This window comes from Aquila chrysaetos, chromosome 10 (genome assembly GCF_900496995.4).
Source record: "Aquila chrysaetos chrysaetos chromosome 10, bAquChr1.4, whole genome shotgun sequence".
Classification (NCBI taxonomy): Eukaryota; Metazoa; Chordata; class Aves; order Accipitriformes; family Accipitridae; genus Aquila; species Aquila chrysaetos.
Genome location: NC_044013.1, coordinates 25,496,884 through 25,520,445, shown reverse-complemented (window position 1 = coordinate 25,520,445; position 23,562 = coordinate 25,496,884). Strand labels below are relative to the sequence as shown.

The 23,562-nt window shown below is 41.6% G+C and overlaps 1 protein-coding gene across 14 annotated transcripts in view; it reads left to right on the top strand.

Moving 5' to 3' along the window:
• The window catches only part of YEATS2 (YEATS domain containing 2), a 60,065-nt gene that overhangs the window by 23,209 nt on the left and 13,294 nt on the right, over positions 1–23,562 (top strand). For 6 of the 14 annotated variants that reach the window (XR_005933322.1, XM_030028192.2, XM_030028194.2 and 3 more), the window contains 16 exons: positions 2,100–2,207; positions 3,281–3,454; positions 4,675–4,933; positions 5,709–5,870; positions 7,439–7,551; positions 8,663–8,818; positions 9,573–9,746; positions 11,148–11,343; positions 13,914–14,045; positions 14,301–14,399; positions 15,425–15,536; positions 16,815–16,888; positions 19,024–19,103; positions 20,094–20,295; positions 21,691–21,917; positions 23,092–23,166. Coding sequence is in view for 10 of the 14 variants with exons in the window: in XM_030028192.2 (XP_029884052.1) it covers positions 2,100–2,207; positions 3,281–3,454; positions 4,675–4,933; positions 5,709–5,870; positions 7,439–7,551; positions 8,663–8,818; positions 9,573–9,746; positions 11,148–11,343; positions 13,914–14,045; positions 14,301–14,399; positions 15,425–15,536; positions 16,815–16,888; positions 19,024–19,103; positions 20,094–20,295; positions 21,691–21,917; positions 23,092–23,166 (2,343 nt within the window). In the remaining 4 variants the exon portion in view is untranslated. Of the gene's footprint in view, positions 1–2,099; positions 2,208–3,280; positions 3,455–4,674; positions 4,934–5,708; positions 5,871–7,438; positions 7,552–8,662; positions 8,819–9,572; positions 9,747–11,147; positions 11,344–13,913; positions 14,046–14,300; positions 14,400–15,424; positions 15,555–16,814; positions 16,896–19,023; positions 19,104–20,093; positions 20,296–21,690; positions 21,918–23,091; positions 23,167–23,562 lie in introns of those variants that run through there. The other 8 variants (XM_030028191.2, XM_030028198.2, XM_030028195.2 and 5 more) reach the window with 8 other exon arrangements.

Below are 23,562 nucleotides of genomic sequence, written 5' to 3'. Positions count from 1 at the left end.
ATAGGGTTCATGCTTCTGATCTGCAAAGCCCAAAAGGTACGGAGCTGAACTGTCTCACATAAAATCTCTCCCACATCTTGTGCTAGGAAGGATATTTCTGGCAGGGAAGTGGCATCAGTGAGGCTCTTTTCTGAAAGCAGGTGGTGGGTGTGCTGCTGAAAACAGGAGCGTTTCCCTGTCTCCAAGTTGCAAGAATATTAATGCAGGATATGGTGTGGGGTGGGGAGGCTTGCCAGTCAGCCTGCAGAGAGCAAATCACTTTACATTTGGAACTGAAATGCTTCCTATGTCTGTTAGCGAAAAAGTGTTGAAGATTGCTGTCTGAAGCAGTTAGTTTGGAGAAGCATTTTAAGTGTCAGGTGTGCAGCTAGATATTCAGCTTTTAAGAGCCTGTCTGCTCAGATGGATTTCACTTAACTATGTTGAAAACCGTTCATTAGTCTTAATTTTTCGCTGATTTGGGACAGTTCTTTCTGAAAGTTTTTTAACGAGTCAGAGTAGGCACATGTAATTAGTAAGAGTTGAATTCTGTATTTCCAGGGCAAAGTTAAAAACTGAAGATACTTAAAAATATATAAATATAAAAATCATAGCTCTGTAATCAAAAATTTAATTTATGTCTTCTGGTTGGTGAAAAAGCTGTAATCTTATGGTTTCTTTAAAGAGGAGGGTGTGTCATAGTTCAGTGTGATGTTACAGATTGTGCTTAGCTCGCCACTTTTCATCTCTTCACTATGTGCTAGTTTTCTCTGTGGTTTTTTTTAATGACTTAAGTCTGTGTTTCTTCAGCCACTTTAAAATGACCGATATGCAGGCTGCTGTTGAGAGGACTGGTTATGCCTCCTAGCCTTGTCTTCACACCTCCCTCTGTTTGCTACCAGTTGTGCAGTGATGTGGTGAACCAGAACAGACAACCAATCTGGTTGAAAACTAATCTGTTTTCAGCCATATGGGTCAGTATAAGGAAGGTGGCAGGAGTATTAGGTTAGTCTGAGGGCTTGCTTTCTGGTCATGATCCAACCCAAGGATGGGCCAAGTGATTGTGAAACCATGGCTTTGGAGTTCATGTTGACTGTAAAAGAGTACAATTATTTTACTTAAACAAAACAACTGTAACAAACTTCCTCAAATGCATTTGACTTCTCTACCAGCCTCAGATCCAGAAATGCCAGGTGTGCGATTTTGTGGGTGTGGAAATGTTTTTTACTCCGTTTAGTTATGTAGCCTCACTGTTTCTGCCAAATGGTGAGTTCTGCCTGGAAAGACTATGTGCCATCACATCTTTCTAGTTACAGGAGAGCAAAACTTCATCTGAGAGAATTTTGCTTGCAGACTTAAAACTGAATGTTTTTTTCCCCTCTGTAACTTGTTTCTTCTTAGATTGTCTTCTCTCTCTGAGATTGTGTATAGAATCACAGAATGGTTGCGATTGGCAGGGACCTCTGGAGATCATCCAGTCCAACTGCCCTGCTCAAAGCAGGGTCAAATAGAGCAGGTTGCTAAGAAATGTGTCCAGTCGGGTTTTGAGTATCTCCAAGACTGGAGAGTCCACAGCCTCTCTGAGCAACCTGTTCCAGTGTTTGATCACGATTAAATTTAAAAAAACAAAACAAAACACTTTTTCTATAATTAAACAGAATTTCCTGTGTTTCAGTTTTTCAATTTGTGCCCATTTACTCTTGTCCTTTCATTGGATACTATTGAGTGTTGTCTGGCTTGATCTTTACACCTTCCCATCAGGTATTTATACTTATTGATAAAATCCCCCCTCAGCCTACTTGAATTTTACAGCTCTGAAATGCTTTGTATAAAAAGCTGGTTGGGAAACATAAGTCAATTTCTTTTACTTGTGTATGATATGGTAAGAAACAGTTACTGCTGTTGGAGATGTAACTTTCCAAATAAAATTTGCTTTGTAGGTTGCATTAAGTATGTTACACTCCTTTTACTTCCATGTTGACTGATATTGGAAATGTCTTAATTGTATAGGTAATTTGGCCTGCCCGGATGCTCCAGGCTACCCTTTATTAGCAGTCACTTGTTTTATTTCTTGTAGTGGACATTTCACTGATTTTTGCACCATGTCTTCCTATTCACAGCAGGAGGATTCACTGTTTGCCACCATGCCACCCCTTTGTCCCATTGGGAGTCATTCCAAGGTCCAAAGCCCCAAATCGGTCACTGGAGGACTTGGAGCTTTTACAAAGGTATTCCTCTTGGCTTTTGTGCTGGGACAAGGAGCCCAGTAGTGCCATTTTATGCTGACTTGTGCCACAAACCATGTAACTTCCAGTGCACATAAAACTGTTACTGGAACCAATGTGTCTTGCTGCCAAGGGCGCTCTAGCACCTGTCAAAAATGTATCTTGTTTTCTTTTCTTTCCCTGTGGCTCTGCTGTACATGTAATCTTTCTTTTTATCTCCTCTTTCATCCTTTCTTGTTTTGCTCTGAATCACTGTGGTGTGTGAGGCTGATATTTTAAAGGCTATTTTTAATGGGATACAGTGAAAGTAAACTGCAGTAGATGTGTCAGGAGCTTCTTAAAAAATGATACAGTGATTTCTGAATCTCAGATGTTGCCACTTCTGAGTACATTTCCTTCAATGTTACCATCCGGAATTTAAAGTTGTTTCTGGCAATATTAGGTGGTCCAAGTAAAAGGTGGAAGAATGCTTCCTACCGTTTACAGTACCTACAGCAATCGAACACAAAAAAAACCCCAGCCTTTCTTGAGTCGCTGCTCTTGGAGATTAGAATTAATGCCTGTACCAGAGAAACATATAACATACATGCAAGAGAATAATGTCAGCTATAATAATTTACAATATCTATAGCTATATATCGGTTGTCATTTTGCAGGATAGAAAAAAAAATTGATGTTTAGAATGTGTTCTGAGCAGGAAGGTGCTTAGAAATTTGAGACTGTAAAGTGTTGTTGCTCCATGCTGAGATGCAGGGCCTGAAGGAGTCAGATCTGGCCAAGTCCATTGTTAGTATGACTAGTAGTTGTAATATTACTAGCAATTTCTGTGATTCTGTAATTTATGTGAGCACCCTTCAAATCTGGAATGCTTTGTAAATTCAGACACCCACACACATGCTTGTGTGTTGGGAGTAACCCTCATCTTGGAGCTGAGTTAGAGAGTCCACCTGGTGGTAAGAGCTATGTCTGAGTTTACTGACTTGGCTGCCCTTTCCTGCAGACAGGCTGTGTCAGAAATGATCCCCAGTGATTTAAGGTGTTTGCTTTTCTTATTATTATTTCATCCTATTTAAAAGGTGATAATAAAGCAGGAGCCGGGAGAGCTGCCCCAGCAACCCCAACTACCAGCGACAGGGACAACCACACAGACTTCTGTGCAGCAGTATGTCACTGTAAAAGGGAGCCACATGTTAGCCTTGTCACCGCAGAAGCCGGTCGTGAGCGCAGGCGAGGGGACAGTGCAGTCTAAGGTATGAGGCACTTGGGCATCTTTGGTGTGGTGTAAGCTGTCTGTCTTGTGGTTTTATTGCAACACTTCATGTTTCTGTCAGGGGTGTAGGGCTGCTTCTATCTCAGACCCAGGCAGCAGCACCGTGGTTAGCTGTTTTCCCCATGTGCACAGAGTGGCTCATGTCATGCTTAACTGTAGTCCTTGAGAAGGGAGCAGGATGAGCAGGCACTATTGCATTTCATTGTGCACAGGGAACATCTCCCAGTTCTGTCTAACCCATTGAACAGTGGGGTGGGGGTGGTTTTGAACTGGAGCCTGTCAACCCTGGAAGTTGCTTGCCATCATCAGCTCTTGCTGAAACTCATCCAGGTCTTTCTGTAAGAGGAGGCAAATTCTTTCCTTGGACTGCAGGCCTGCAACAAAAAAGAACAGGACAAATAGGGAGTGGGGTGGAGGCTGCGGCAGAACTAGCATTAGGTGGAAGCAATCCTACTTGAGTGGCAACTCAGGTATTTTATTGTAGGAGTCTGTGTCAATGCAGTGTTGCTATCACAGGAGTGACGCAGCTTCTGAGAAGGCACCGTAACAGTGCAGTGACAAGATGACAGATGTATCAGAAATTGTCTCCATTCTTGCCTGTTTCCATTGTGGTTAGAGTCAAATCATGTGCCAAGCACAAGAGACTACATATGGAGCTTTCACTTTTGCATAAGTAAATATATATATTTACATTTGCAACAGTTCATTGTCCTTTTTACTGCCTTATTTACTTGTTTGAGCAGGTATGCAAACTCGTGTTTCCCTGCAGTTATTGTCAACACATAAAATTGAAGCACTTTGTAGATTCTGCTTTGAGGACATAGTTTTCCCAAGGAGTCTGTTCCCATGAATGTGTTGAAACTAAATTTCTGGATCTCTGTACTTTGCCAAGGCAAGCTTTATCTTCAGCTGGAATTAAGACATTGCTTATATATCAGAAAAAAATGGAAGTGCCCTGTAATTTGAATGTACTTAATCTTTTGTGGGTGCTCTGAAATCCCAGTTGTGTTTAACAGTTTATCTTTTTACTTGGGATTGGCCTCTTGCCAATTTAATTTTGTTTCTGAATGAATAGCTTGTATACGTGACTAGACATGTATAAAGTGTCCTGAAATGTCTGGAGATGGAGATAGCATACCAGCTAGAATTCACATGATTGCCCTTGCCAGCAGCACATCATCCAATACTTATTTGTTGCAGGTTGTTGGTGTTCCAGTTGGTTCTGCTTTACAGTCGACAGTGAAACAAGCAGTGGCTATAAGTGGTGGCCAGATACTTGTGGCAAAATCTAGCTCTTCTGTAGCAAAGGCCGTTGGTCCAAAGCAGGTTGTGACTCAAGGCGTAGCCAAAGCCATCGTGAGTGGAGGTGGAGGGACGATTGTTGCTCAGCCTGTGCAGACTATAACGAAGGCACAAGTTTCTTCCACAGGTGCTCAGAAAAGTACATCTCAAGGCTCAGGTAGAGTAATTTTGCACCTTGTTAATGGCTCATGATGGGTAGACTTTGAGGCTTTTCAACTGAAAAATAACTATGTGTGATTGAAAAACTTGAAAATGAGTAGAGAGGTCTGTAGGGAAATTCAGGCTGAGTGAGATTAGTAATAAAGAAAATGTTAACTCATCATCTGTAAGGGGGAAGAGGGAGCACAAGTACTTTAAAACATGCAGTGTTCTGTGAGTGGGGATCAGACAGATATTCTGGGGAATGTGCTGGAGACCTGATAGACTTTACTGGAACCAGGTCTCACATTTTTGCCCAGCATTGTGGTCCTTAGATGGTCGAAGGGCTCCACATAAATGCAACCAACAAGAGCCAAACTGTCCTTACTACATGTTTGCATCTTCCCCAGTGCTTACAGTTATGGGAGTATGGGCAGAAGCACCCTGCCTGCTTCTGCAGGCAGCTGGCTTTAGCTGAGCATGTTAGCTCAGGCACTGGACTGTTTGAAAGGTCTTGTCTGACCTCTGGGCTGGAGTAAGTCTGTAGACCCCATGGCTGTGTTGTTTTGGCCTGCAGCCATAAGTGGTACTGCATGCAGAGAGATTTTTTTTCAGACCTATTCAAAAAAGTGTCTGTGCATCACTGGTGGAGTTAATCTGTGGTTAGGCCGGCTAAGTATGGATTATCAAAGGCTAGCTGCATGTCACTCCTAGTACTTTCATCCTGTGCAGATTTCAATGTGTACTACTTTCTGGAAGCAGTAGTCTTATTTCTTTTTATTCTTCCTTTCTAGTGATGGCTACACTGCAGTTACCAGCCACCAACCTGGCAAACTTGGCAAACTTACCGCCAGGCACCAAACTGTACCTCACCACCAACAGCAAGAATCCTTCTGGGAAAGGAAAACTGCTTCTGATACCCCAAGGAGCCATACTGCGAGCCACAAATAATGCTAGTTAGTCTTGCAGGGAAATCTAATGAGTTAAATAATGTAATCACTGCATAATTAATATGTTTGGCATCTTTGCTAGAAAGCATCCTGGTACTGTGAAACTCGGTAATGGGGTGGGGTTTCTCTGTTCACAACAACACAGTATGTGGTGCTTTTTAAGACTGAGATCTTACAAGTGTCTTCTGTTTTAGATGAAACCGCTTTTCATGCGGTGCTCTCAATGTCTTTCTGTGCTGAGAGCAGATAGTGTAATTTTCCTCAAAATTCAGTGGAGAGTTGCCTTTAACTCTCGTGATCTGTAGGAAGAGACAACTGCATTTTCGTGATGTAGAACTGAGATGGATTTGAATGTAGTTGTGAAAGCTATTAATAAATAATGGAATGATACCCTGGAGAAACTAGAAACATAAGAAACTAACTTTGAAAAGGACAAGATACTGCATCTGGAACGAGGGAAAGGAATCGTTTTGAATATTGATACAAGGTTTAGCCCCAAGCTGTTGAATCCAGTAGAAACACTTTTTTGTTAATGGGCTTGTGAGTCAAACTTACTGTGAAATACATGGAGAATAACATTGCTAAAATAGTTCCAGTGGGCAATACTTAGTTTATAGTGTGCTGTTGCTGTAGGGAAAGGATACTACAGGTTTTGGACTGTGTAGATGAAGAGTTTTGTTGTGAGCCTTCTCCAGAATGCTCCTTTTGAGGCTGGGATTTGGGATGGGAGATGGATTGGGTGTAAACTTTTTGCTCACAGTTCTGATACTGGCAGTGAGGAAGAGGTATTATTCAGTTTAATATATAAGGCTGTAAATACCAGCAACGTAGCAATTGAGTACATGTCACTGAAGAAGTAAATACTCTTGCTGAAGGTATTTTTGGGCTGTAGAACTTGTGATGGGAGCCCCATTGCTTGAGATTTAGAGAGGCAGCTGGAGCAGTCCAACTTGGACAAGGAAATAATCTTACAGTTGTCAAGGAAGAGCAAATACTTCTGATTTTTATGACAAAGCCATAAATATTTTATTTTTACCCTTGTTTCTTAATGAAAGACTGCAGAAAAGTCAGTGTTCAGGCTGTTCCTTATGGAGGCAGAGCAATATCAAAGTGTCACTGCAAATTACCACTGCTTGGTATCTATGATCTAATACTCAACAAAATTGCATTGAAACACCCAACAAAAGTAAAATGAAGTCATCAGTGGGATTCAGAGTGTTTTTAGGGCTCTTGCTGCAGATTCATAACCTGCAAAAGACCAATGAAAAGGCTGTTCATCTGTTGGATAGCATTTTCTTTTGATAGAAAATTCAAACCAGCCTGAAATGAGCTTTGCTTGCCCACCGGTCCTCCTTATTTCCCCCATAGCTCCTTTCATTCGTGGCATTTGCTGAGGTATAAGGGAGCACAGCAGCACATCTGAACTGTGCTGTACTGGGTAATAATGTTACTCAGCTGCAAAATGTGGCAGCATATGTCTTGCAGAGTGTTTTCAATTACTTAATATACAGGGATGCTTTAGCAGTTGACAGTGTCTGGTTACCAAAGGGTCAAGCCTTTTCTTCTGGTTACAGGTCTCCAATCTGGTTCTTCTACGAGTAGTGGAGGAGGAGGAACCCAAAGCACAAGCAGTAACTTGTCACAGCACCTCACCTATACATCCTACATCCTGAAGCAGACACCCCAGGTCAGTGGCATAAGCATCTCAGTTGAAGCAGATTGACATTTCATTTCAGGTTGCAGTGGTGCTAGGTGGATGTCCTGTGGTTCTGTAGTACATGAAACGTTCTTGGGGCTGGGATCTAGATCGTCGCTAACAACCCTTGTATCTCTTCCCTCTGCCAGGCACCTGCTTTACCACTTGCTGTTGCTATTGGCACATCTCTGCCCCTCACCTCCCCTTGCAGGGTTGTACCCTCGTGGCTCCTTGCAGGCTGAGAAAGCAGCACTGAGTAAGGCCAGGGTAAGCAGTGGGTGGAGAAGAGATAGAGTGTGATAAGAGTGCCTGGTGGCAGGGCCGCAAGGGTCATCGAAATAAGAGAGGTGATATGACGGAGATGGTGTTGGAAGAGCTGTCTTACACAGTAGGGTATGTAAGAGTTGGAGGAAAGCACAAGATACAGGAGAATAAAGGAGAGTTACTGGAGTGAAACAGCAAGGCTGAGTAAGAAAGAAAAATGAGGAAACAGAAGATTGTGTGAAGGGATCCATGTGTGACGGTGGGTGAATGAAGCCTCTGAAGGGTAGCAACTGAATACTGATGTGAAGTAGGAAGGGTGGGAAGGTCTCAGGTGGTAGGTTATTCGAGTGCACACCTCCAGTTGTCGCTTTGATTTCTGCATGCTGAGCTCTGAATATATAGCCTTTGTGGGGGACTAAATACATTTTGAAGTGAGAAGATGACAGAATGTCTCGATTTCTCTTCTTTTTTTTGCCTAGCCCAGCAGTAGCCTCTCTGATCTTGCATGCTAAGCAGCATTTGTCACAAAGAGTAAACTTGAAGAGCACAAAGTGTGTTAAATTGTAGTAGATGCCTCTGACAAGACAGGAAACTGGTTGTGGCTTTTTCACCCCTTCCCTTGCATCAGAAAATGTTTTTCTGCACTAAGAAGAGAAGGCTATGTCCAGCTCTTAGTGCAGAAGTATTCACTGTAATTAGCAGTGCCTTCTTTTAGAAGATGAAATGATGTTGTTGCATTATAGCTACAAGCTTTTATCCTGTATTGATACTCCTAGATTTCTATTGACTCTTAAGTGTGTTTCAAAGTGCTGACCACCCTAACTTATTTCTGGAGCAGGGCACCTTTCTGGTTGGCCAGCCTTCTCCTCAGAGTTCTGGGAAGCAGCTGACTCCAGCTTCAGTTGTTCAGGGCAATGTAGGAGTTGGAGCATCTTCCACACAAGGACAAGCACTAAAAGTGATAACTGGACAGAAAACAGCTCTATTTACACAGGTAACATGCAAATGATGTGTTTCTCTCTTACTAGTTAGCATTTTGTCATATAAAGTATAGGAACCACATGTTGTGAGAGCTTTTCCTTTTGTAGTTGTTTGGTTTGGTTTGGTTTTTGTACAGTTATGATGCTGCCTGTACTATGATGAGGAAGGCACATGAAGGCCTACTTTCATATGCAGATATTGGTCCATACTTTTCCAGCTTTATTTTTGTTCTCAGAGTGGATTGTGTGTAAGCTTGGGTTGCTAGTTTGTAAATGTGCTCTGGGATTTCCTAGAATGGTTTGGGTTGGAAGGGACCTTAAAGATCATCTAGTTCCAACCCCCCTGCTATGGGCGGGGACACCTTCCACTAGAAGGTGAAATGGAATTACAGAAGTGGATACAGTCAGGTGCAAAAATGTGCTTAAATATGTGAAGCTTAGAAATGGGTCACTTGCTAAAACTCTTAAAAAATTTTCATTCGGGTATCCCTCAAAGGTCCTTCTTTTAAAAACTAGCAAGTGGTCCCTATGAAATTCAAAATCCTGAAGAATATTCTTAATTTGTCATCCAAAATTCAAGATTGGTAGGCATGTTTTTTTCAAAGTCTACAGTTTGATAAAATTGATACTTTTTGTATTACTGAAAAACATTATTTGTCTTGTTTTGTTGTTGTTGTTGTTGTGTTTTGTTTGTTGGGTTTTTTTAAGAAATTTTTTAAAAATCCAAACAAATACACCTTTTTCCTTATGCTGAATTCTTTTTCAAAGGCTGCACCCAGTGGACAGACATCGCTGGTGAAAATATCAGATGGGTCTATAAAATCAGTGCCTGCCTCATCCCAGCTCTCCAAACCTGGCACCACCGTGCTGAGAGTATCAGGAGGTGTTATCACCACAGCTGCTGCTCCTGCTATGGCCCTGCCCACAAACGGGGTGGCCCAGGTGAGAAACAACATTGCCAATATTCTACAATGTAACATTTGCACTCTAGCATGTGTGTCCATCCCCAGGAAGGGACTTCACTGCTTTTTTCCACTCTTGGTGTTCGTCTTCTCAGTCAGCATTGCTGGTGGGCCTGTTCATATTTGTGTACCAGCACAGTGCACACAACTCCTTTTCTGTTGGGTTGTTTGCTGTTTGGCATAAAGTAGTATCTGTGAAGAAACAAGGGGAGAAGAGAAACTGAAACTTGGGCTTTCTTGCTTTTAATGTTGTTAAATTCAGATAGGCAGGGAAGGCTTTATCTGAAACAGCTTTTGCAATCATACAGATCAGATATTTTTGGGCTACGCAGCTTTCAAATACCAAATCTGCTGCTGGCACAAAAATTTGCAGAAGAATGTGAAATGCCTGAAGCTCTGTATCCAGCAGGCCAGTGAAAGCCAGCAGTAACCAGACTGTATGTTGCTCCTTTGAGATCACAGACTCTCCACAGTGCTTAGTGCCCAATCTGCTATCAACAGATTTCAGAGGCCATCAGTGACTAGAGTTTGTGGTTCTTTGGTCCTGACTGTGTTCAAAGGATGTCACTCCACCCCAGCGGAGTTGTAACACCACAACCTTGGAGTGAGGTGCTTTGGCATAGAATGAGGTTGGAAGCAAAGCATTTGCATTCCTAGAGTGAACGCTCTTGTGCGTGGATGCAGCCATGCATCCAATTGATGCAGGTTGTCCACCTGGCATGGAGTTATGAGTTCATGGGGGTGGGGAGGAGGCAGCAAAAATGGGAGTGTATAATTCACTCCAGCGGTTTCCCTAGCCTCACTTCTTTTGCCTGTGGGGAGGCAAAGGTTAAACAAGTGGAGAGTTGACACCGTGCTGCGCTCCGAAGGCTGAATGCTGGCATACACAGCATATATAGGTGAAGATGCTAAAATTTGCATTAAGTGCTACTCACTGTTTTTACAGCTCTCAGTGAAGCTGCAGAGAGAGAAATTTTCCATCCAGCCTCTTTATCTCAAACTTTTTTCCCATTTGTCTACTGATACCTCTGGACTTCTGAGCCGCAGGGAAATACAAAACATTCCTGGGTCAAATTTCTCATCTGGAGGCCTACCTGCTTGCTGAAGTTAAGGGACCTGGCTCCAGATACTGTCAAAGCAGTAGTGGTAGCAGTTCCTGTGTACAGGGTTTCATTTTTTCTGCTTGAAACAGCCTCCATTCTATATGTACCATCACTGTATATGGGCTTTTGGATATGTGCTTGAGAACCTCTTGCTTCTTAATGATGGATAGATAAACATTTGGTTTTGCTACTTCTAGATATTGCCTTGTTGTGCTTACTGTTGAATCATCTATGACATGAAAAGGAATTTGTTAGTCCTCTCTGCCTCTTTTACACAGCAAATAGATAATGCAGGTTCCAGTTCATCCTCTGGAACTCCTGCAGCAAAGACGTCTGGACAGCAGCACCAAATCTGTATAAGCCAGAGCCAGACTACTTCATCAGTAGTGAATAAGACTGCTACTTCCACTGTTGTAAGTGTTGCTTCTCTGATGCCTACACCAACGCCTGTGACTGGAAAAGCTGCAGTATCAGGTATTAAACTCCCTTCATGCCTTTCCCATAGAAAGTTAAAATCCAGGTGTGAGTTCTTTAGATGTCTTCGCTGTAAATGGAAGAATATAGAGTCACCTGCATTTGTGAATGTGTAAAAGTCAAATCATGCTTTATAAAACATATTAGCATAACTTTTGGCTTAGCCAGAGATGTCTAAATAATTTGGCATCCTATCTCATCAGTGTATCTGTTACAAATAATAGCATGAGTTGCCCATTGGTATTGGAGAGGGATTTTAGTTTTCATGCCACGTTCTCATTAGAAGATGCATTCTGCCTATTCAAGAGCACAGTGTGTCACTGAATGCTGAAACTATCAAGGTACCAGCAATACTACAGACTTGATTAGTTTGTGAAAGTGAAACTCCCACTGAAGTTGGAGAAGCTGCTCGAGCAGAATTTGGCTCTGAGGCTTTGCATCTGTTCTGCTTGACTTGGAAAGGAGAGAGATGTTGATTAGGGGGAACTGAAGGCTTTGAAGTCAAAATCCATTAAGTACAGTGAGGTAGGCTGGATTTGGAATGTTTCAAGTTAATAAAGATGAGGTAATAAAGATGGACTGCCCTTATGTAGAGGGCAGTTTTCCTTATTTAGTTTTACTGTCTTCCAGTATTTTTTGTATCATGGAGAGCAAATACAGCAGGTTTAATTTGAGTGTTATGGATTAAAATCTGAAATTTTCGTTTTGGTTGATTTACCTGCTGGCATGTTGTGTTCACTTGAAGTGGCTTCTTACTAAGTGGAAACAGTGAAAATACAGAAAAGAGAAAATAAGTGACGCTGAGCTCATCTGACAGTGTGTTTTTAAAGCAGCTCTTCTTGTTTCCTATGTACACAGTCTTCCAAACTCGTCCTTTTTCATCACACTTTTTCCCAGAGCTTGAAAGTAAACAACATAGATTGCTAAGACTGCCACAATTCTGCAATAAGCAGTTGGATGTTTTCCTCTTTGCAAACAAAGCAGCAAGGTTTTTTTGTAGAAAATATGCCATTCTAAATAGCTTTCAGATTAATACTCTCATTTAGGTATGAGAATGTTATCTAGATTTTGGTTTGCCTTTTGTAACTTGAGGCACTGACTTCATCATGAAAAACTACTTCTTCAAGAATCCCAAAAGAAGCAGTGGCTATAAAACATGTTATTTCAGTGTAAAAAAAACCCAAAACAAAACAATACAAAAAAAACCCAACAACCCCCCCCCAAACCAAAAAACAATCTCAAATGTTGCCTTGTTTTGCAATGAACAATGTCTCCCACCCATGAGGCTAATAGGGTTAGTTGAAAATGTCCCATCTTACTTGCCTTGCTGTTTGAGTCCCTTGCTGTCCTCCTATCCTGACACATCTGTGCATCACACACAAGTGAATTGGTAATAACTAGGTTAGCCTTCTTGCCTGGAGGTGAAAGCCTAACTGACCAGTGCTGTGCATCTTTCAAAACCAAGAGACACCTTCACCAGACCTTGCATGTCTAGTACCTGGAAGGCAGCCTGTGTTTCTTAAACAATAATAATAAAATATGAGGAGAATAATAATAAAATATGAGACTTTATCTCAAAACAAATCGTGAGTATAAAATTACCATTGTGAAACTAAGAAGTCTACTGTTGTCAATGTTCTAGAATAGAAGCCTATTACATTTCCACAATCTGAAGAAAAGTTAGCTATAGGTTGAATACAATTGTATTGAAAATAGATGCTTTACCAGTAGAAAGGATGGACATAGGCCCAAATCACAGTGTTAGAGTGCTCGCTGTGGTGGCTTGGGATGTCATCACTGTGGAGGAGAGAGTTGGTGGACAGGTGATGAGTACTACTCGCCCATGGCACTGTGGCACAGTTTGGAGCCGTGCTGATTTCCACCAAAGTCACTGGGTGCTGCCATTGATAATGCTGTTAATATCTGAATGTCCTGCTTGTTCTTTTAGCCTTGACTAAAATCAGTGATTTAATTCAGTCCCCATTTCAATATGCTTCATAGCTTGATTAGCTATCTTTATGGATGTATTCAGTGCCTGTTACAGAAAGACACAGGACACTCAGTTCAGGTATGTCCTTCATCAGACTTGATGTGCAGCAGTGGATGCTGCTGAGCTGAATTGCAGAGGTGTGTGCGGCACTTGGATACCTCAATGAGAGTGGCTGTGTAAGTACAACAGAGCTGTAGTTCACTGGCTTACCAGACCCTTGAGCACAAGTCTTGTTCTGACAAGAGCGTTTTACTCTGTGCTTAGCCTGCTTCAGTTGAAAGGTTTGTTACATCAACTTTTGCTTAAGATTACTTAGGTAATTAGGAAACTTGCTTTACAAATATCAGAGCGCTGTGCAGCACGTAATACTGCGCACACTGTGGTGCAGCACCCCAGTATTTTTAGCAATCATTTGTGTCAGTAAAAACCTGTCTGACAGTTCACTGAACTGTGGCTTGTTAAGAGGGTGGCAGTGCTAGCTTACATGCCATCCTGGTTCAGGCAGAAAGGGAGAGAAGTAGCTGCAGATAAACTAAATGGTGTGTTTTATTTAACATTTTGTCTTCCGTTCTTCTTGCAGGGTTGCTAAAAATCCACTCAAATCAGTCTAGTCCACAGCAGGCTGTTCTGACAGTTCCCAGCCAGCTTAAACAGCTCGGTGTAAACACAGCTTCTGGAGGTGTTCAGACAATACTCATGCCTATGAACAAAGGTAAAGGGCAGAGGAGGATGACAGATGGTGTTTGAAAATCCCCTTTGACACAGGGTAGCTCTTGGTCACTGTTGGCATACATGGTCCAAAGTCGGAGATAGAAGAAAATGTAGCAAGGAAATTCATCCCTAAAGTTTGTGCTGCAAACACTGTGTTGCTTCTGAACATGGTTATTTATCAAAGTGTATGAAATTTGATATTTTTCTTCTTCTTTGTTGTCCTTTTTTTTTTTTTTTTTTTTTTTCTCCTTTCCAGTGATACAGTCTCTTTCTACCAGCAAAGTTTCAGCTGTTTCAGCTGCCACAGCAGCAAGTACGGTTGTCCCTAGTCCCTCTACAGCATCCATCACTAAAGGTAACAAGGAATTTCTCAGTAAGATGAGTAGTAAAAATAAGCTGGTGCTGCTTTATGCAAGTGGCCTGACTATGAAAGTAGACCCTGTGACTGTGGGTTCCTTTATTTCCATTGTTACAGTGTTTGAATCAAGTAAAAATGATACCTGGGACCAGGAAATTAACAGTGACTTCCCCCTCAACAAATCCCAAAGCATAGGCAAGTACAGAGAGAGATGAGGAGGTTCTAGAAAGCTACCATGAGTACCATAAACATTCATTGTTTCAATCCATATTTGCAGAAATGCATAGAGCAGCATGTATTTAATCACAGTTACTGCTGTCCTCAGAATAGTGACTATGGTGAAACATACTGGAGAATGCTTTCCAACAGCACTAGGTGTAGACAGCACATGTGCTTGCGCACACACACAGAGGAAATACGTACATACGGTACTTCCCAGAATAATGCATAGGCAGAGCTGAGATACTCAAAGTCCAGTTCTTGCAGAACTGTCATGCGTTTCACCCATCCCACGTGAATGACCAGACTGCCTGGCCGTTGTGGGTTGGGAACATCTCTCTCTCCCTGCTCCTGTCTCACCAGAGTTCTGTCCTAGACGTGAGAGAGTTCACTGATGTCAAAATCAGTGAAGTCTTCAGAAAAGTTCTCACTTTGAAATGTCACTTCTTGATAAAACTGTTAGTAGTTTTCTATCCAGCTTTGTTTACAAAAAGGCCAACATGCATTTGCAGACAGTTCAATTTAGTTCAGTTAGTCACATGTAAAACATCAGCAGTTGATTATGCAGATTTTCTAAAAAGGATGACATGTGAGCATGTTGAGGTTTGGAGGGGGGGAAACATGTTCTGGTGGCTTTCAGCAGAATTGAAGGTCAAATTTGTTCGTGCTTAACAATCAGAATGCAAACAACAAATTAAGTGATATTATGTAAGACCCTTAGTCTAACTGGAGTCTCGCAAGACACTATTTATTAAGCTGAGTGGTACTTTTTGTCTTTTAAAATGTGTTCTGTTTCTTTGAAGTTAAGATGGAGCCTGATTCAACAGGACAAAACTGCAGTTCTGTGGGTACCCAGGAAGCCCAAGCAGCAGTAAAAACAGAAGAGAGCTCTGAACTTGGGAATTACGTTATCAAGTAATTGTTCATTTCTCTGTAAGGATTTCTGATCTTTGAAATACTGGGGGAATAGAGGAGATTCTAGGGATATGTGCAGTAGTGTTAAGTTTGACCTAGAAATACATTGTAAAATCTTGTCCCATACGCTGCTGTATCAGTGCTCATCCTGTTGGGTGGGATTTGTTTCGGACAGTGTTGCAGTATTTTCTTTATAAATGGATTTGTATGTAGGGCTCATGAAAGGGGAAAAAAATTATTTGAAGATTTGCAGTTGTTTTGGGGTTTGCTAAAATCTCAAGTTGCTAAAACCTCATTATCATCCACTGCTTGTATAAATCCCCTTGCCATTGTGTGTCCTTACCGAGGTCAAGTCAAACTGCCCAGTCAAGTGCACGTCAAAAAAGGGGCATCTGAAATAAGTAGAACTGTCTCTCTTTTTGGCTCTCTAGTCTTGTTAAGCTCATACACTTCTTTAATTACTTGGTATGAGGGCCGCCTTGGTTCAGAATTGGAATTAAATAATAAAGATCACTGGAGTATTTGTTCACTGGATGCTGTGAAATCCTGTGCCTTGTTTTGATGCTCTTGCTAGTACTTGTTAATGTTTTTTCACCAGAACTCAGTTTGCAAAATTTTGTCTGCGTATTTCTTGTAATGTGTAGGATGTTTCTTCTGCTCTTGATTCCTCCAGTGGCTGACTTTCCTGTCTCCATGTTTTGAAAAGTTTTGTTATCCCAACATATCCCTGCAGACATTACCCTGATGGAGAGTATGTGTAGGAGACAGGAATAAATCTTAAGTCGCTACACACTGGAAATTATCTTAGTTATAAAATAACTAATGGAAAATACAGTTCTTTCCAGTTAAATACAGTATGGCTGGTTAAATAAAATTTATCTGAACTCCCATAATTGCAAAGTTTCCCATGCAGTTTCCCTTGTTCCTACTGGGACAGCCTGCATTAATAGGTGTGTCTTATTCCTCAAAGTAGTGTTGCAGCTTGCAAGGTGATGCGGGGATTTCTTCCAAGCCTGCCCAAAAAAGCCTGTCTTCAGTTTGTTCAGCTTGACAAATGCAGCTTCAGATGTGGACACTTAGGCAGGGGGAAGGGCTGTTTGAAATACCTTCTACAGATTGGGGCATAACAGTTTATCCTCACACTGCTATTGCTATAATGCCTTGGGGCTAGGGACTTTAAACCATGCAGTGATTTTGAAACCTTTTGCATCTGATTCATTGCTTCCAACAGTATTCTTCATTGTGATTTTTTTTTTTTTTTTTTTTAATCCCTTGCAGCATAGAATATTTGGAGAACATCCAGCAGCTTTTAACAGCAATAGTGAAGAAGGTTCCATTAATTGCTGAAAAAAGTAAGCAGTAAATGAAAAGGCTTTGCTTCCTGTTTTCGGTGTATCAACAGAATGCCTTGCATACTCTGTAGCCGCAAAAATTATTAAAAGGCAGCATGAAATGAAGCCATTCTCCTAGAGAGCTTAGTCCAGGGGTTATTCTAAAGATGCTTAGAATTAGAATCATAGCATCATTTAGGTTGGTTGGACTTGATCTTGAAGGTCTTTTCCATCATCCATGCCCACTAAACCATGTTCTAGAGTACCCCGTCTACTCACTTTTTTAATACCTCCAGGGATGGTGACTCAACCACTTCCCCGGGCAGCCTGTCCCAATGTGTGACAACCCTCTCAGTAAAGAAATTTTTCCTAATATCTAACCTAAATCTCTCTTGCTGCAACTTGAGGCCATTTCCTCTTGTCCTATCTCCAGCCACCTGACAGAAGAGACCAGCACCCACCTCACTACAACCTCCTTTCAGGTAGTTGTAGAGAGCGATAAGGTCTCCCCTCAGCCTCCTTTTCTCCAGGCTAAACAACCCCAGCTCCCTCAGCCGCTCCTCATTAAGACTTGTGCTCCAGGCCCCTCAACAACTTGGTTGCCCTTTTCTGGACACGCTCCAGCACCTCAGTGTCTTTCTTGTAGTGAGGGGCCCAAACCTGAACACAGTACTCGAGGTGCGGCCTCACCAGTGCCGAGTACAGGGGGTCGATCACTGCGCTGCTCCTGCTGGCCACACTATTTCTGGTACAGGCCAGGATGCCATTGGCCTTCTTGGCCACCTGGGCACACTGCTGGCTCACATTCAGCCGGCTGTCAACCAGCACCCCCAGGTCTTTCTCTGCTGGGCAGCTTTCCAGCCACTCTTCCCCAAGCCTGGAGCGCTGCATGGGGTTGTTGTGACCAAAGTGCAGGACCCGGCACTTGGCCTTGTTGAACTTCATACAATTGGCCTCAGCCCATCGATCCAGCCTGTCCAGATCTCTCTGTAGAGCCTCCCTACCCTCAAGCAGATCTACCCTGCCTCCCAACTTGGTGTCGTCTGCAACTTGCTGAGGGTGCACTCAATCCCCTTGTCCAAATCATTGGTAAAGATATTAAACAGAACAGGGCCCAACACCAAGCCCTGGGGAACACCACTTGTGACCCACCACCAACTGGATTTCACCCCATTCACCACAACCCTCTGGGCTCATCCATCCAATTAGGTTCTTCCAATAAAGCCAAATACGTTGTCAGCAGTTATTAACTTTCACCTGGTTTTTGTTTAGAAATAGATTGTATTTCCTCACATAATGGCTGCAAGTAGGTCATCTTTTCCCTGGTTTGTCCTTAATGGATGTGCTTGGGGTTTTTTTGTTTGTTTGTTTAATACCAGGGTTTCAGAAATGCTTGCAAATATGATAACATAGCTCAGCATTGGAATGTGTTTGCTATTGGGGTTTTTGGCTTCTTTTTTTTTTTTTTAAAGATGGTTTTTTGCAGAGAAACATTTTAATCTTGTATGGTACTTTATAATTGCATACCTCTTACTTATGTACATAGCTGAAAATGTGTCAGCTTTCTCTGGTAACTAATGCACTTTGAACAAGTGGTCCTGGAGACTAGGTAGGGCAGACCCTCTCTTTGCACAGTGAGCAAAGTAGGAGTGGGCAGCACAGTAGAGCTTTCATTACATACAGCTTTCTGGCCTACAGTAGCATTCATGAATCCATCGCTTAGGATTCATATCCCCTCCTCATGTTTTTGCCAGGAAACTTTTTCACCGTTGTTTCATTTTTAGGTTGTAATTTGTTTGGAAAAAAAAAGTTTTCCAAAGGAAGAGACTTTGACCAGTAAGACAGACTTACAGGTCTACATCATTACAGTTTTGGGAGGAAAAAGAGGCTTAAAACAGCATATAGCCACAGATGCCTGTGTATGTGACCATGAGGGATGCTGGTTCTGCATCCAAAAACCACAGTGTCTGCTGCCCATAACTGTGCTGTGCTCAGAGAGAGCGCAACATTTGTAAGAGTTAGAGAATTACAGTCCTTGATCCTGTGAGCATGAAACACATTTCCCTCTTCTTCTCCACTAAATAACATCAAAACCAGAATTTATCTTACTTCACTTACTAAAAATTTAGTACTGTTTTTGGCTTTGTGTTTTCTAGGTGAAGATGCAAGCTCTTTTTGTGCCAGTTCAGTGGAACAGTATTACAGCTGGAATATTGGGAAGAGGAGGGCAGCCGAGGTAATCCTCTCCTCCTGTGTTTCATAAGCAGTCATTAGGGACACAAGAAGGATTTCTGAATTATGGAACCTTCCTTGTTGTTGGCTGATCTGTTTTCTGAAGCAGTCTGTTGCATTTTAAATGGAACCATTACTTACTGCAAGGTGCACTGATTTGTGTCCAGGTAGTGATCCAGTTTGTTGTTCAGAGACTTCAAGCAGAAGGGACTCTGAAGGTCATTTTTTGGTTGATTCAAAGAAAGATGTTTTTGAGGCATTTTAAAAATCAAAATCTTTGCAAACTGTCCTGTTAACACTTTATCCTCATCACTCCTCTGTGGCATATTACGCTCATGGTAATTTTACCCAGCTTACTTTGTCTATCTTTTCATGGGATTGTGTCTACTTTCTGTAGGAAGAAAATTGAGGGATCTGACATAAGCAGTGCTAGTGCTGAAATAGATTGTCAGTTCACCAAAGATAAATATTTCAATTAATCTGGACCTTTTTGTATTGTGGTTGTTATGTTTCCCCCTATTTCTTCATAATTTTGTCATCTTGCTATGGAATTTTACAGGGAAGACGTTAAAACTGATTAGACCCTCTGCTGTTGCCAACTTAAATGATTAAAGTGTTTAACCAAAGTTTTGAGAAACATATTTTGCTGTAGTGGATTTCTTGCACTATGCCACCTTAGGTATTACTTGGGAGATGAGACATGTCAAGTCAAGACAAATGTGTCTAGGCCCCTGTAAATGTGTGTCGCTTTTTCTTGATGTTTTGCTTGGATGGCAAAGCAGAGTTTAAATGACCTGCCCACAGCTGCCTAATATCAGGATTAGGACCATCTTCCACATTTGTTTTTCCTCGTCATTCTGACTTCTGAGAAAATCATGTTCCTATTGTTTTCCTTGCAACCTGAATTATTGTTCTGGGCCGTAGTCTAGTGGGCCATAGTCTAGCCTTAAACATTTTAGCCAGTGTGATGAACTTTCCCTTTGGTTTGTCACAGTGGCAACGAGCCATGACAGTGAGAAAGATCCTGCAAGAAATCATAGAGAAGCACCCCAGGTTTCACAATATTACACCCCTGAAAACAAAGCATGTGGTACACTGGTGTCGGTGCCATGGCTACACTCCACCTGACCCTGAGACCTTACGGAATGATGAGGACTCGATTGAAGATGTGCTGACGCAGATAGACAATGAGCCAGGTGAGTATGGGGGGACAGAATGCTCCTTTCTGCCAAAGATACTGCTTATTAAATGGCTCAGTACTGTGTGTATGCGCACACATGCTACTTCTTCAGGAGAAGTGGATTCTTACTTTCTTTGTTTTTAAGTTAATTCACTTTGGAATAACAAAAAGTTGGAGGTCATAAGGGCAAGCCTACAAGTGAGGCTGTCCCTTGTCCCTATCAGTCCTGATGTTTTCTGGGGCCTCTTTTGGGTTTTATTTTGCTTGGAGGTCCTTGGAGGCCCAGTGTAGACAAATCTTGAGAGATGATTCTTGCCCCACAATGTAATAATTTATAAGTGGGCACACAAACTAAGCATAGGGAGTAATGATGTTTCTGCCCTTGGGTAAGCTTAGCCTCTCTTAAGACTTACCATGCAAACAGTGTGAATGAGTGCAGGTACAAAAAAAAAAAAAAAAAAAACAACCCAAACTTGGCAGGCAATGTGGAGCTCAGTGGGGGTTAATTTACCTCCAAAAGTAAGGTGAATTGGCCTGTGTGAAGATTCATGTTTTGTTATTACAGCTGCTACGTTATTTCACTAGGCATAGCTCTGGGATCTCCACAGTCCATTTTAGTATGTATTAAACATACGTCTTTAATTTCATCCATTCTTCACAGTTAAGCTCTCTTGTTTCACCTTCAGATAATCCTTTTCCCAAAGCTGAATGTGTTTCTGTTCTGATCGCACAGGGTTTTAAGGAATTTCACAGAAGTGTGTGGATTTGATTATTCTTTGCCAAGTCTGGCCCTGTATTGCAGTTGTTGAAGGTGGAAGGGAAGCCTACATCCACCTCTTAATATTTTTACCTAAATAACTAGATTTGTGTTTGTCTTTGAAGAAGAGAATCTGTTTATTGCATAGCTTTCTAATAAAGGTTTTACTGGCTCGTGTCAAGCATGCAGAGAATAGGTTACCCTTGTGTAATTCCATTGTGAATCTGTCTTCTGATTTTTCTTAAAAAGCATGATAATACTTGTCACAATGTAAAAGATGATTTAGTGCTACATGGTGCCTACATAGTAAAAAACTCGCATTTCTCCAAGCAAGTTGAAGTGCATCAGACTGCTTTGCCAGTTGTCAGAAAGCTTCTGTGAAAATGTTTGGGACTCACATTCGCTTGGTTTTGTTCGAAATGCAGCCTTCTTGATTGGTGTAGGGGCAGATGAGGGAGAGGACCATGAGAGTCGTGAAGATACTATTAGAAGGCTCTCAATGACTGTTTGCATTTCTGTTCATCCTTATGTTTGGTAGGAACTACAAAAATAGCTTCCAATTACCTTAATTTCTTAACATATTTTGAGTGTGCATCTGTTTATAAACAGCTTTCCATAACCTATCATGTGTTTAATTGATTGCTTCTTTTTCAGAATGCCCTTCATCTTACAGCAGTGGTGAGGAGCTGTGCCGCAAACTAGAGGAACTACAGCAATTTCTGAAACGAGAACCAGAACATGAAGAGGAAGTAGATATTCTCAACTTTAGCGAGCCATTAAAAATAAACATTAAGAAAGAACAGGAGGAGAAACAAGAGGAGATGAAGTTCTACTTGGCTTCCTTGCCTGCATCAGAGTTTGTGAGGGACACTGCAGAGAAGGTAATAAGTGAATCATAAAGTTAATAAGAACTGTTGTTAAGCTAGTTGTGGTCTTACATTTATTTAGTTGCTTTTCTTTCATCTGTATGGGCATCTCGGTGTTTTATGAAAGTTTTTTTAAATGCCCTGAAAAAATTGGGCCTTCTGACTTACAACACTCAGCTGGCCAGTGCTGGCAGGAGAAAGTGAAGCATGCCAGCCAGGAGGTCATTTCAGAGTAGCTGTGTTGCAGGGCTTAGTACCAGAAAGATCATCCTGGAAGGCTAGAAGCAAGGGCAAATGAGGGAAGAGGAGCACTAGCACTGAATTCTTCCTGTTCCATCACGTGAAAGATTCAAACTTGTTGCTTGGACCAGAGCTGTTGAATAGCAGCTCCTGAAAAGGGGTTGCGGTAAAGCTTAGACCACAGTAACCTTCTCTGCTGCTTGGATTTCTTCCCCCTATTCAAATTAGGGTAAAAGAAAGGGAGAGGGTGGTCTTCTGTCACAGCAGCAGGAAAGAAAGAGAGGAGACTGTCTTGGCTTGTAGGAAAGGGTGCTCTGCTTGTACCAGCAGAGACAGGAGCAGCAGTTGTGGGAGAAAGAAAGGATCTCCCTCTCCACTTCAAATGCTGACATCAAGGGACAAAACTTCGGTTCTGCAGTGTATCTAGTCTCTTGCTACATAGGTGACAAGGGCACGGGCATGATGAGGGTGAGACTGGGGGCTGAAACACTCTGTTTGATGTGGAACTTCTGTGCCAGGAGTGCTGTTTAAAGTGGTTTCAGTTGCCATAGTTAGGTGCAGGGAAGGTGATGAATAGATGGATTGAGTATATGTACAGTTTTTAAAATGGAGCTTCCATTCTCATTTCAAAGGTACCCAGTGCAGCCTGGTTTTTGTGCGGACTTTCTGAAATAAAAATTAAAACCTGCTGTTGTTTCTTCTGTGTTTTAGAGGCATTTCTGCAGGCTGTTCTAATGGTCAAGCTTCATTTTCTCCAGATTTTTTTTAAATGAAGCCTGAGATTATACTGCTTGAAAGTTCTAGAGTGTCTGCTTGCTTGTTTTTTTAACTACCCTTCGTAATAGATTTTTTTTTTTTCTGTTAATCTCATTTTCATCTAATCTGTAATACAATTTGGGTTGTGTTATTTGATGTACTAATTTTTTTTTCCCTCTCCTGTGTTTTATAGATAGGGATTTCTTTTCAGCCTGCTGAGGTACAAAAGAATGTTTATGCATCAGTAATAGAAGATATGATTTTAAAGGTAAGGAATTATGTCACAATAAGAACTTTTCTGCAACTGTATTAACCCAGTAATGTAGAAAAAAAGGTGGAATATCCTTATTAATATGCATTTATCAAATCAGGAGATGCAGAGTCTGATGTCTGTCTTTGTGCATGTATAGAAAGATACATAGCTGGCCAAAGAGAGTCATATACTTCTATGTGTGTTTCCAGCTTTCTGATTTGTTGGCTTGGACACAGAATAGTGATTTGCAGATTCTCACCACCAGTAAGATAGTGACTCATTCTGTAACTTTGAAAGTACCCCTTACTTTGTCCTACCCTTCAGAATTGGAGGGGAATCTGCCTGAGTTCTGTAAGACTTGATTATTTTATACAAAGTTAGCTATTTTTTCCTAAACCCTGTTCAGTTCCT